The sequence below is a fragment of the Fistularia commersonii genome, chromosome 1 (genome assembly GCF_037954325.1).
Source record: "Fistularia commersonii isolate RoL2024-O1a breed Wild chromosome 1, RoL_Fcom_v1.0, whole genome shotgun sequence".
In the NCBI taxonomy this organism is placed as follows: domain Eukaryota; kingdom Metazoa; phylum Chordata; class Actinopteri; order Syngnathiformes; family Fistulariidae; genus Fistularia; species Fistularia commersonii.
Window position 1 is genome coordinate 5,361,603 of NC_141284.1, and position 14,540 is coordinate 5,376,142.

The window sequence follows — 14,540 nt, forward strand, 5'->3', positions numbered from 1 at the left end:
ATTTCTAATTTTCATGTATTTTCCCTACTTCTGCACGAATTCCAGAAGATTTCAGGAGGCATAAACAGCTGATTTATTCCAATTTAATCTGATTTACAGACTTTTTTCAAAGATGTGTAAACAAACAGAATGAATTAATGTATTTATATGTTGTTTTACATTTCCCCTTATTTTCATGATTTTTCAGCTGATTAATATTCTACTGGAGTGTATCTGATTTTAATTTTTTGTATCATATTTCCTTTTTTAGGGTTGATTTATAGATACATTTAGCAGAGTCTCGTGTCTTTCTTAGTTTATATTCTGCAAGATGAGTGGGTTGCATCATTTACCTCAACCCTTAACCCCCCCGCTCCCTCCGACTAAATCCAGAAATTCTAAACAAATTACAAGTCATGTTTATTGACTTGTAGTAGATTGACTTTATTTCCACCAAGTAAATACTGCGGAGAAGAAAACAAGGAGGCATCCAAATCTGACAGCTGTGTTTTTTTGATCAACAGTTAGATTCACGTCAGGATTTGTGATTGTTGATATTCAGTTTGGCACTAAGGACACCATCATTGGCTGGGGGAAAACAGTGTTTTGAGATTTTTTTAACCACTGTGAATCCATAATACAATCAAGAATTGAATAAAAAAAAAGAAAAATATTTCAACCGAGATTAAGTGATTTGGTTCTGCTCTGGCATCTGATCCCGGGTTTCTTCTGACCCAGATAACGGAATCTCACACTGCAAGTTCATAATGAATGTCGGCCTCACAGCGCCTGCCTTTTTAGGCTTTGTGAATGTCGGAAAAAATAGTACAAGACTCCTGAGACTTGAGGTGGGTCTCTAATAAAAGCTCTGGAACAGATAACATAATGGAGGGAAGAACATTGACTTCCTTCACACCCTGGAGCTGCAGAAAATAATCTTACCCAGCACACTGAGCCCCACACCTCGGTCAGGTTCATGGGACACTAATGAGGGGTTGTGGGATGAATTTCTAAATTGAGTAAAATAAGCCATTAAGAAATAAAACACAAGTAAAGCACTTAAAAAGAGCAGAAAATTTCCCAAATCACTGTAAAATGAAACAAGATAATCGAAAAGAAATGATCGATTATACATACATTTGCAGGAGTTAGACCCAGTGTGTAGGATTTCTCCTGAAATCAGGAAAACGTCAGAATTTAATCAATGAAATGCAAAGGTGCTTTACTTAAATGGGAACCTGACACTAAAGAAAAAGAATCCCTCAAACAATCAGCCAGATGCCCGTTTATAGTGGCGAAGAAAGTATCGATAATTCTCCATAAATGACTTGAACATGATTAGATTTAAAAAAGTAAAAAGAAATGGTTAAACTCAAGGTTAATCCACGGATCTCGGGCAGCTTTGTTTTGGAGTACAGACGTGACAAGTTTGAACAGCCCGGCTGCAGGAAGTATGATGTCGATAGGTCAGTCGTCCTGAGGAAGAGTCTCATAGGAGAACGGAGCCTCCAAACCTCACGCCCCACCAATGTTACAGCTAAACGAACAGTAAATCCCTCAATCGGCCTGGTGAGGTCTGATGGCGCTTCTCTCCGCAGGGAGCATAACGTAACAAACCAGACCCCCACATTTCTGCTGACGCTTCCTGGGTCTTTGCTTGTGTGTTTTTTAGGGATTATGGGGTGATTTTTGTGCCGTTCCAGATGGTCAGCTGCCCTTCATGTCTTCATCAGCGTGACAACCAGTGATCCCCTGCGTAATCCCCCCCATCCCTCCGCCAAACAATCACAATTATTATAGTAACGCATTATTTTGGAGATTTCGGTGTGGCAGCGAGAAGTTTCCATCATGTTGCCTTCATGGCTGTGTTTCTTTTGGCCCATTTTCTGTTCACTGTCATAACTGGCATCTTGGAAGAGAGTGTTGGGGGATTTTTCAGAATAAGAGAATAAGAAAAAAAGCGCAGACCACATGGCGTGAATGTTAAAACAAATGAAGCCCTGATTGTCCTGTTCAAATTGACAGGGGTTTGGGGTTTTGTGAGGTCAGGTTCTGAGAAAAGTCAGAATAAAAATTTTGACGGTTGGCTGTAAGATAATAAAAATATAATCTACTGAGGTTATAGACAGTAAGTTTTATTAATTAAATCACTGAAAAATCAGCATTACAGCCTAATTTCTCCTCATTTAGTGGCTAAGAGTTTTTAAATATTTGTGGCCTTTTTGCGTTAAACATCAGCAAAAAATATTGATTTGAAGAAGTAAGGTACCTTAAAACACTTTATAGCCTTGACTTTGACACTTTATAGTTCTATTTGTATTTCTTATTCTCCCCCCTTTTTTACTGTTTATACAACTTCCTACTATTATTTATCATTGTTATGTTTTACTTGAAACAACAATTTCCTTCGGGATAAAGTTATTCTTATTCTTATTCTTATTCTTATTCTTATTCTTATTCTTATTCTTATTCTTATTCTTATTGGTAAAATCAGTTACAGTTAAGATAAGATAAGATAAGATAAGATAAGATAAGATAAGATAAGATAAGATAAGATAAGATAAGATAAGATAACCGACTATTCCACATAGTATTTCTTTATAAGTAATCCTTAACAGAAAAACTGTGAAATAAACCGATGAAATAAAATGAAATCTAAGGTTGACTCCAAACCAGTCCATCCGGGTTATCTGGCGTCGACGCGTCGAGCCTTGAGACCCGGAAGTGGGGGAAGAAACACGGAAGTGCCACTTGTTAGCAAACACCAGGCGAGGTACAAGTTTGCCGCTGCAGGTCGTCGGTCAAACCTCGAATACCGTCTGTTTGCAAGATGCCCGAAGTCCAGACACCAAGGTAACAAAAACAGAAGCTTGATTTAACGAGTATTAAATATTAAACGTGGACTTACTGGTTGGGGTCACCTGTGTAGCCCCGGCTAACATTTTTTTTGACGTATCCTTTTTATTGACATTTTTGTTGTAATCACCGGTTTTAAATGGGACGTCCTCAGCGACACCACATGTGACAATTGAAAAGAAAATAAGATACATTAAGACAGAATCACGGAATGTAGTTACATGTGAAGATGAATAATATTAGTCATTAAGATAATAATAATAACGTAACGTTTCCTGGTTGATCATTGTTGCTAGCTAGCTACCACGCTTATCCGCATTTGCTCCAAAGTTGGCACTGTATTATTAACTTCTTTTAATTGATTTCGTTATAGTTACTTGATTGCTCAAAACTAGTAAATAAATATGTTTGGAATATCTCAGTATATGAGGTCACAGCAGTTCCTCAGCCTGTCCCGGCCAATTTGTTGAAAAAAAGAATGTTATCACGTTCTGAAGAAACTTATGTCGTCAAATATATTGCGATATTTGCTTGTTACCTATGTCGCGCCAGGTAAACAACACAACTTATTGTGATTCAGGACAATGAGGAATAGTACAATTTACCTTTTATCTAGATATTGATTAAATACGTTATGGCTCCATTTGTAAATGTGTAAATCAAATGTATACATTTTTAAAATGAAAAAAATATTCCTAATTTTCTCATTTTTTACAATCCAGATTCTTGCAATAATGTATTTATGTGTAGTTAACATTCAGGTATTTAAAGCACTAATTAGAAAGTGGAGTAAATTGGCAATATCATCTCACAGAGGAGATATTTTGAAGAGAAAATTGTGTCTGTCTGGATGGTGACTGTCAATTTATGTTTATGATTTTATTCCATATGTAGAAAAATAAAGCAAGAAAGTATCACTGTTAGTCTGTAGTGGATTTATGTCCCAGCTCCAGTGCATCGAGGTTTCTGTACAACAGAGTACTAATTTGCTTTCCGGAAGTCATCCTTAAAACAGTGACAGTTTGGAATGCTAACATTTGCTCTTCCTGCCACCATGTAAAGGATTCAGGCTGTCAACACCAGTGCCAGCGATGGACTGGAGGGGTTCAAGTCACATATCGTGTTTGAGGAAATCAGCAAGATGCTCGAGGAGGTGATTATATTACTTAGGGGAGGTGGTAATTCCCTCGGGGGTTCCCTGTAGTACTTGACCACTGTTTGTCTTTCCTCTCAGCAGAGTTACACAAATTTAACCTGGTGCTGTTTTTTCAAGTAAATGGAAAATGTTATGTTAATGCACTTGTTGCATTTTCCTATAATGGGAAGTAATTTCAGCTACGTAGGAAAAAAGGTGATATGGACATCATCACTAAAGTAATAAAATTACAAAATAATTACATGGCATTCCATTACAAACAGATATTGTTGAAAATGCAGGTATATCACAACTAATACATTAGAAGTCGGACTGTTAAGTGTTTCTCATGGATATTGAGGAAAGAAAACCAGAGGTTGATTGGTGATGTGGTGCATCTTCCTTGCTGATGTCTGCCAACAGGGATCATACTGAGATTTAAAAAACAAAGTAACTTTTATAAAAGAATATCTAACATCCTCATACAACCCAAATTTTGTAAATTAAGTTCAGATTGTGAGTCCAGTGTATTGGTGATCTGCATGTCATGGTGAGAAAAAACAATAGTCTGTCTGTTTTAGATGCTATTTAAACTGCCCCAAGTGTAACCACCCATGCACACACACACACACACACACACACACACACACACACACACACAGACAAACACCCACACACAAACAACCACAGCATCACAAATGCAAACACTGCAAAGTCCACATAGTGCTTTCTCTCCCTCATAATCGCAGCTGTACTGTCCTGTGTAAGATTACAGTGTCACTCAACCTCAATGGGGGGTGATAGTCTCAGGGTGTTTGCCAAAAGAGGCAATTTTAGTTTTACGTGACTTACCATGGTAAGTCAGTAACCATGGCAACTTTGAGAACCTCCACTGAGAGACCAAGAAGCTGCACTGGGCCTGGTTTTTAATTCTGCTCCAATGAGGTAAAGGCTCCTGGAGGACTCTAAACTATTCACTCTCACACCAACCTGACCTGTTAGGTATGTGATTTCAAAAATTAGGATTCAGTTTATTTTGAATTCTTTCCCCGTCTATGTGTACATTATTTATATTCTGTACATTGTTAATATGGAGAGTGCAGTAATGAATGTCCACATGCGACCCCGGGTATCTCTTCTCTGCCTGCATTATGCAGGAAGTAAATATCCAAAACAGAATTTACTGTGAAATATCAAAGAAATGCCCATTTCTTTAAAAGTAACTATTAGATCAATTTTTGAAGTAGGCGCCAGGGGTAAGTAAGCCCCACAGGTTCAGTCCTCATGGCATCCAAACAGTCAAGGGTCAACCCTCTGCAGAGGAGATGAGTGTAAACACATCAGGGGAACTTTTTGGGCTCCTGCAAGGGGTAGAGATGCTTGTTGGTGCCGCCTTCCCAGCCTGACTCAATAAATATGTTGTGGACAGGAAGGAGAGCAATTTGTGAAGAAGATTGGAGGGGTTTTTGCGTTCAAGGTGAAGGACGGACCGGATGGAAAACAGGCAACCTGGTTTGTGGACGCAAAAAACGGCAAGGGCTGTGTTCACAATGACACAGGTGAGAAGGCTCGCGTGCGTGCGTGCGTGCGTGCGTGCGTGCGTGCGTGTGATTTCGTTTTGCCATTTAGTGTTGTGGATCTTATTTTTTTAATGTGGAAAATTGTGATGCACAGTTCTATTCTCAGTGTAATAATCTAGAATCTAGACTATTACACTAAACCACTTATTTGAGTTTATTATCTAGACTCTAGATGATAAACTCAAATAAGTGGTTTTCAAATGGTAAAAAAGTAATGTAAAACGTAACAATTCCCTGAAAAACTGAGCAATTATTAAAAACAAGGAATGACTAACGAACCAGTAAGAAACCTTGAAAATCTGCAAAAAATAACTTGAAATTCAGGAAAATAATGATGAAATAATCAACCCAAAACATTTTAAACTCTACACGAACTACTTCAAAAGCACAATTAAAGAAAAAATCTGCAGGAATTATGCTCAAACTCCACAAAAAAAATTACCAAAATATCTGCAAAAAAGTAAAAGTATTCCTCTTTCATGCTTTTTTTTTTTTTTAATTTTTAGAACTGTGATAATCCTGTAATTTAAAGGTCATATCAGTGTGTCAGGGTCAAGTTCTGCTGGCAAGCGCTGCATTCAGGGCTCCCGAAATTCAAGAATTTTTAAGTACTGATGAGGCAGCTGTAATTAGACCACCCGCGCCTCTGAGCTCCCTCAGTAACAATGTGTGCGACTCCCCCCTCCCCGCAGGTAAGAAGGCTGACTGCACCATCTTGGTGTCGGACTCGGACCTGCTCGGACTGATGTCGGGGAAGTTGAACCCACAGACTGTGAGTGTCCAGCCGCGTCGCTCACTCGCACGTATCCGCCCGCCGGCGCCGCCAAATCATGCATGTTTGCTTGGATCAGTCGGACCTTAAGTAGCTGCAGATGCTTCAGGCTTGTTTTTGGATCTCGTCTCGCGGGATCCACATCTGCATTGTGTGTGTCTGTGTGTTTTGTTTTTTAAATCCCCTCCGCGTTTTTTAATTGGATGTATCAAGTTTTTCCAAACATACCTTGTGCTTTGGAAATAAGGAAATATAATCTATATTTGGAAAAAAAAAAAAAAACTGTTTCCAGGCAGTAACCTCAGGAATATGGGCGTTGAGCCCAGCGAGGAACAGGCACCCCAAACACTGCCGATGAAAACACACACACACACACACACACATATATAGTGAACCAAGCCAAGTCATACTATAATTGGGTTATCCCTTCAACTGGACTTTTTTTTTTCCTCTCTATTTATCGCCGATATAGGAAACATATTAACATTGTTTTTTCTGAAAATACCTCCCCGTCATTCAGGAGAAAGGGCCAGATTTTGAAGGCGCTTTACACACACACACACACACACACACACAGGCATCGTATTAGGTGCGCTGGGATGATAAAAGAAGCCATTTTGGCTAACTCCCTTTGTGCCCCAGCAAGGCCGTCTCGCAGAAAAGGGTTGACCAGGAGTTGAGCGCGAATATTCCTCCTGTTCCCCCAGTGGAGGGAAAGCTCCCTCCGAGCTAGGCGTGAGGTACCAGAGCCCCCACCGACAGCGGTTTCAGGACTGTGGTTCCTTAGTTACCGCCGCTCTACACTTCCGAGCGACAGAACAAGTTCGGGTTTCGCTTGATCGGCACGTCTCAGCGACCAAATAAACCCCAAACTCCCAAGTTGTGGGCTAACACTAACAAACCACGCAGATGTCCCCACAAGATGGACGTCTGGGAAAGGAGAAGCAGGTTAGCGCTGCCCTGAAGGTACAGCCCGCAGGTCCGCAGCGACCTGCTGAAGAACCATGCAGGATCACCTGGATCCAGTCGGACTGGATCGCCGGGGACAGGATCTCACAAGATGCCGGTTCACCTAAAAGCCAAATATTGACTCCGTTCCATATTCAAGCTTTGAGCAATAAAATATTTGTGCAATACCGGACGTGTACTGGGAGGGTCCGCTTTAACCAAATTAGGTATTTGTTTGTCGCGTTAAGGAAAAGAAAAGGTTAAAGCTCCTCCCTGAAAAAAACGCTGCTAATCGTTGTCTAAATTAAACTGGCCATTTTTAATTTTAGCGATGACTGTTGCGCTTGTTCGCTCTGCATCCTTAAAACGTGATGAAAATCAAATGGACTTCTGAATGCGGCGATAATGATAGCGTTCCGAGTCAGAGACCTGCTTCAGGGCCTCGAGGGCCTGTTTAAAGACTTTAATTCGGGCCATTGAAAAAATTAATCATAACATCTTTCCACTGCTTCATCCCCCGGCGTGCCCGGTGATTGGGCTTCAGAAGGCTGCATGGATCGCTTCACTTCTTCCACATCAGCCTCTTTTTCCTCCCCCGGGAACTCAGCGAGGGTTCCAAGTGTTCCTGCTGACTCCTGCTGTCGGAGTGATTGAATCCCCATCTGATTCCCCGCTGACGTTGGCACTCATGTCATTTCATAAGCCACCGCCGCACCACTTCACCCCCCCCAAGAGTCGGCCGCCCCCCCACCCCCCACCCCAACCAGTCGCCCCGGCCAACGCAGCCAACCGCCGCTTCACCGCCCTTTCTCTCCTCAATCCACAGGCCTTTTTCCAGGGAAAGCTGAAGATCACGGGGAACATGGGCCTCGCCATGAAGATCCAGAAACTGCAGATGAAGCCGGGCAAGGCCAAGCTGTAGAGCGCCGTCGTCGCTGCACCTCCCCTGCATGGAATCGAGGCGAAACCTACCCGCGCCGATGGGTCTATTCACAAACTGGAGTGTAGTGTTCTCCTTACTAGTGACCTCACCGACCTAACATGGGGGCGTAGCGAGGTGCGGGGGTCAGGTGACGAAAGATTGACGGATAGACGATTAATTCTCCGATCGAATCCACACCGCACTCAACCGCACACTGGAGTAGAAACTTCCGTCGTGTCCGACTTCACCCCAAAAACTCTCGTGCAGCTCTTGCCCTGGATTATTCTGAGCCCGGCGACGGGACGATGTCATCGCAGACTGCGCGGTCTAAGTGCCTCCCGTGTCTCCGCATCTCGGCCAACGCGTTTGACGTCCACTCACTTCCTGTTAGCTCCGTCAGGCTTCCTCCTCCTCCCGTGTCACACTTTCTTTTCTTTTCCCTCCATGATCAGTGACCAAATGGTTTCAGAATCCATTCACATCTTTTGAAATTAATTTATCAGTTGGATCATCTAATATTCTTTATATCCTGATTTAATACATCCTCCCGGTGTGTCGAAACAATAAAAAGTTTAAAATACTCACATGGAACGTTCCCCTCTGTGTTTTATTGACAGTGTGTTTTTCCGATCTTATTTTTCAGAATCACAAACACATTATTTGTCCCTGAAGAGCAATTGGGGGCACATGGGGTAACAGCATCAAAATTGTGAACATTAAGAATAAAAAACCAAAAAAAATATATATATATATATTTAAACAAAAAAAAAATTCTTTTTTTTGTTTATATATTATATATGTGTGTGTATAATGTATACATATATTAATAAATTGCTGTACAAAATTGGGCAAATTGTAGATATGCTCGCTCTGCATTTACTGTATATAATAAATATATCCTGAGCGGGATTAATTACACTTCGGGGGGGTTGGCATGGCGATGAGAGGTTTGCAGGGTTGCTGGGATTTTTTTTTTTTTTTTTGGAGCAGACCAAGGCAGTGCACTCCAAGCAATTCCTGTCGTGTTGGGTGATGAAGTGGAACCAGCAGTTTCCTGAGTCTGAGATCTGTTTGGTGACGAAGCTAATGATCCCCTGGGTGAGCCGGTGGTTGAGGTGGAAACGGGTCATCAGCTTCTCCTCCAGTATGTAAGTTTGCAGGGTGTTAAAAGCGGAGGAGAAGTCGGCAAAAAGGAGCGTGGCACTGTTGTGGGGGGTTTCTAGGTGTCTGTATAGAATCGGTGAGGAAGATCTTGGTATCATCCACCCCTCTGTGAGCCCTACAGGCAAACTGGAGAGGATCAATCAGGGGTTCAGTTACTCTGGTGGAGTTTTTACAATTCTCTCCATCATCAGAGAGGTGAGATCCACTGGCCTGAGGTCCCCTTTTTTTTGGGGAATGCGAATCACTGTTGAGTGTTTCCACATCTGGGGCACTGTGCCACAGGACAGGGAGTTATGAAAAAGGAGATGGAAAACTTGCCCCAGCTGCTCGGCACAGAGCTTGAGGGTATGTACACAGATCCCGTCTGGACCAGGCGCTGCAGAGACCCTAGTTTTCCTAAGGGCGGAGTCAAAGACCCGTTGAGGTTGTTGGGGAGTGATGTTGTGTTACTCCCTGGGATTCGAATGGGTGAACGACTGGGGGAAGCAGTGTTCACCGAGGCCATGTTTTCGATCCCGTGCCAAGCTGAGCGGAGGTCCCCTTGCGCGTAGGTCTGCTCCACCGTGTTCTTATAACTCAGTTTGCCAGTTCTTATTGCTTGTTTAACCTCCTTATGTACCTCCTTCTTCTCATCCTCAGAGCCGATGAAGAAGATTCTTCTTTTTCTTATTGAGAATCTTTTTTATTTCTTTGGTCAGCCAGGGTCTGTTGTTAGAAAACATTTTTGAGGGTATGACCTTATCGACGCAGAAGGAGATGTAGGATGAATAAGTCTCCACCTGCTCACTGACATCCTCGGATGTGGATATAATATTATCATTAATCCAAGGATTCAAAGAATCCCTAAAGCCTGTCAGTGCTGTCTTGCATCCACTGCTTGATGATCTTGGTTACTCCACCACTTCTACCAGCAGTGCCGGGGGTGGGGGGTGGGGGTAACGGGACAGCTTTGTCGGCATCAGGGACGGATCCGAAACATTTGTCGAGTGTATTCCCCGGATGGGTTTTACAGTCGACATACTGCTGGAATCGTTTGAGCTGTGATTAAAATCACCCATGATGAATTTAGGGGCATCAGGGGAGATCTGCTCAAATCTGTCAAGTTTGGATTTGATACGCTCTGAAGCTGAGGCTACATTGGCTTTGGGATGGATGTAAAACCAGGATCAGGAAAAGTTGGGGGAATTCTCCGTGGAAATAGAAGGAGCGCAGGGAAACCGCTCGGATGTCTGAGTTGCAAAACGTTTCCCTAAAGACCACCTTCTTACACCACTGGGGGTTAACCTACAGACAGGCCCTCCCGCCATGGTGTATCCCCGTGCTAACAGCGTCCCAGTCTAGCCTTGTGGGATGACCGAAACCGTCTGTATACTGAATTATTGTTAATGTTACTACTGTTTAAGCATGTATCAGTAAATGCAAGGATAGAGGCAATCTGGTACTCGTGCATGTGGTCTACATTGGCCTGGAGCAGCCCCGTCTTCCCAGGGAGATAGACCGAGGCTAATATGACCAAGGGGAGTGCTCGGTATTTACCTCTCTCTGAGCGGGGAACGTTGTGGGGAGTGGGAAGTTTGGGGAATCCTGGTCTGGGGTGCTCAGAATCCCTTCCAGGAGGTCCGGGACCGCAGCATTGTTAGAATGGTGGAAAAGCCGGAGCAGCTGTTTCCCGAAGTATGGGATCTTCTGTCCGCTGTGCACCTTAAGGTGGAGCGGTACCGGAAACCCAGGCGGGTACCGGGGGTCCAGGCAGTATAGCAGGGTAGATGAGACCGGGGTATCGCTGCGTCACAGTATACGGTGTGAGCTGATAACGCTAGGTACGCTAGTTGCGTTAGCTCGGGCAGCTAACAAAGCACATGGCACCGACTTTGAAGACTGAAAGGTGAAAAAGTAATTTGATTTATTTTTAAAAATAGTGAATAAATACAGTGTTAATGAAGTTTGGAAATGTCGCCACCGCAGCAAATATGCAAAAAAAAAAAAAAAAACGCTCTGCTTCCGGCCCTCAGCGCCCCCCCGTGTCCAGATGTTGCACTATTCTGGGATATCACACATCAGGATGGTGGACACATCAACCTTATCAGATACTTCACATGTTAATTATTGATCTGTTTTTTTTTTTTTCTTTTTTTTTCTAACATAGATAGGTGACTCAGTTCCAACCGAAAGCCTAAAAATTTCTAGCGGCTTAGACTTCGATCTGGACTGTGAGGTGTTCAGTGACCCCACGGTCATACCGGGAGAAACATGCTCCGAAAAGAATGTCACGTCAGTGAGCAAGCCCCCCCCCCCCCCCTCATTGCCTCACACACACACACACACAAACACACACATTCACTGCAATTAGATGTCACTGTCAACTTGGCCCTGTGCATGGCAGGCCCTGGGTGTGTGTGTGTGTGTGTGAGATTGTGTGTGACGATGGGGGGGAGGGGAAGGGGGGTCTTCCGTGTTTCCACTAAGCGACCTGCTTCCAGACTGCCACGCTGGTAGTTTTTCCAGTGTCGGTGGAAGGAGCGCGGCTCCAAACACGAAAGTGTTTACTAGTGCTGACCCACATTCCTCCGCAGCCCTGACTCACCCCTCTGGTCTCGCTGAGGGAGAGGAGCGGTATGTAAGGGGGGGGCTTAAACTCTTCTTTTGCTGTTTTTACAGTGCGACAGGACCCTGAAAGAATCCAGATAAATGCAATAAATCTCTCCATTCCCCCCCCCCCCACTTCTTCATCAAAGTGTATTTTTATTTTGGGTTCGTTTTTTTAAGAGGAGACTTTAAAAGCGGCGCCTGAGTCAGCTGATCTGACGCCAAATTTCCAGCCATCTAACTGTAAATATTGTCACTCCCCCCCCCCCAAGTCTGGACTCAGACAACCAACTAGGTGGCCCAACAGCAAGCGTGACAGGGGATGGTGCTGGATCAAGCCATGATGCGTTCAGGGTCCTCAATGTCAGGATCTTTTTGGTCCTACTATCAATCGGATCTTCTTAAGGCTCGATAACTCGTCCCTGCTCTGTCGCCACGGCGACCCTGACCGGGATAACATGTGTGACCCCGTTTTTAAGTTACATAACACGCAGCGGCGGCGGTGGTGGTGGTGGTGGTGGTGGTGGTGGTAGGGCCCGGCCCTACTGCCCGGCGCTGGAAGTGATTATCTCCTGCAAAGATGTGCTGAGGTGTGTGTTTTCCGTGCGCGGCTCGGCCAGATCGAGAAGTTTCAAAGCTGGCGACTGAAAAATATCATCCAAACAGGAAAGGAAAAGAGCAATAAATAGATTTTTTTCAGTGAGGACACGGGAGGATCGGTAGAGCAGCAGCTGAGAGGTGTTCAGGGACACCCCGATATTATAAGCACTCTGGGTGTGCTTGGAACCAGCAGGAGAGCTGCGCTCAGTGGAAAACAAGATGAAAATGGGATTAGTTTCTGCAGGAGGCGGGGCGGCGGGGTTAGGCCATGGACACTTTTCCTGGAGAATGAGACGGTTCTCTGGAAACGCCTCGGAACCGACGTCTTCGAGGGTTTTGATTGGAAAGTGAGGTTAAAAAAAAGGGTGTTTTGGGGAGAAGCTGCCGTGGTGACACAATAAGTCAGAACCAGAACCAGCCAGAGGAGCTGAATCCTGGGTGATAAGGTCACTACGAGGTCACTGTGTCGCCATTTTTGTTTTGCACATAGTAAGTCACATGATTAATACCTGCATCGCCTGCTTATTACAGATAATTTCCTGCGTGCTATTGTATTTATAATACCGTATTTTCACGACTATAAGGCGCACATAAAAGTCTTGGATTTTCATTAAAATGTGCGGCGCGCCCTATGGTGCAGTGCGCCCTGTGTGTGTTGTTGTTGTAAGGCGGACGTAGTAGAGAACACCATGCGAACGTTAAAGAAGGAAGTGCGGGCGTTGATTGTATATAAAAGAATGGGTGTGTGCGTTATGCAGAACATCGTTGTTTTAACGACGCACAATAGGGTATGAACAGTTTCGCTAAGAGTGGAAGGCAGCGCCGGGCGAGTTACGCCACGATTTTGCAAACGGATCGTAGATGCTCGGGCTAACGTGTCGGCTGGCACCGTTGTTCAAGCTTTCCGAGGAGCCGCCCGTCACGGAAAGCGACTCTGACAGTGAAGAAAGTGAACCTGGCATGTTCGATGGAGCTTTTCAAATCAGAAACAGAGGATGAGGACTTCGATGGGTTTGATCGATGACAATTACCGGTTAAAATGTGAATACCAAACTCAGTTTTGCTCCCGCTTCATTTTTAAATACGCCCAGTTGTATGCTTGTGTGTGTGTTGTTGGAAGGCGGACGAAGTAGAGGACACCAAGAGAACGTTAAAGGGTGAAGTGTGTGTGTGGATTGTATATAAAACCCGCGCCCTATAATCAGGTGCGCCTTATGTGTGTGTTTAAATACAGTAATGCCACACATTACTGAGACTGCGCCTTTTAATACAGTACGCCTTGTGGTCGTGAAAATACGGTATTAATATATACATAATGTATTTATTTATTTCCATTTTAGATCATTTCTACCTCATTTCTAATTTCAGCTGTTTCTTGAACAGATTTCTTGGATAGTTTTATGCCATTTTAACAGATTTTTCAAGTGTTTTCTCGTTTTGTTTTTGGATAATTCAAACATTTAAGGCCCTTAAAAAATTCCTGGTGAGTTTTAGGTCATGGATTTTCTGTTAATGTTGTTTATTTGAAAAGACTTCACAAAATTTTAAGGATTTTTTTTTTCTTTTTCAGTTTTTTTCTTTGTATATTAAGTATTTTCTTATTTTTCTTATGTTACAGATAATTTCCAACTAGTCACTCACTGCTCGCTGAATTTCTAAATGACTGTGATTTTCATTTTTTTTTTTAATTTTATTGGAGATATTCTTGTGATTAAAAAAAAAAGACTTCTAATGATTTCGACTTAAAATTGTCTTTTGACATTTTTCAGACTCTTTCCAGGTCTATTAAAACTTTCAAAGTTTGAAAACTTTTTACATTTTTTTTTTTAATTCAGTCATTCATTGTAGATTACCTGGTATTTTTTTCTAGCTGGTAGTGGAGAACATTTCAGCAGTATTAAATTTCTGATGATAGTTTACCACTGATTTTTAGGAAATGTCTTTCTTTTGGCGGGGGGATATATCTTGGTATTTCAAATATTTTAGCCATTAATTAAA

The 14,540-nt window shown here is 43.0% G+C and overlaps 1 protein-coding gene across 1 annotated transcript; it reads left to right on the top strand.

Moving 5' to 3' along the window:
- Positions 1–2,697: 2,697 nt before the first annotated feature.
- scp2b (sterol carrier protein 2b) lies at positions 2,698–8,776 on the top strand. Its single transcript, XM_086145553.1, has 5 exons — positions 2,698–2,832; positions 3,898–3,988; positions 5,400–5,529; positions 6,243–6,322; positions 8,097–8,776. Exons 1-5 carry the CDS (start codon positions 2,810–2,812, stop codon positions 8,190–8,192), a joined length of 420 nt encoding a protein of 139 aa, XP_086001679.1. The 5' UTR covers positions 2,698–2,809; the 3' UTR covers positions 8,193–8,776.
- Positions 8,777–14,540: the final 5,764 nt, after the last annotated feature.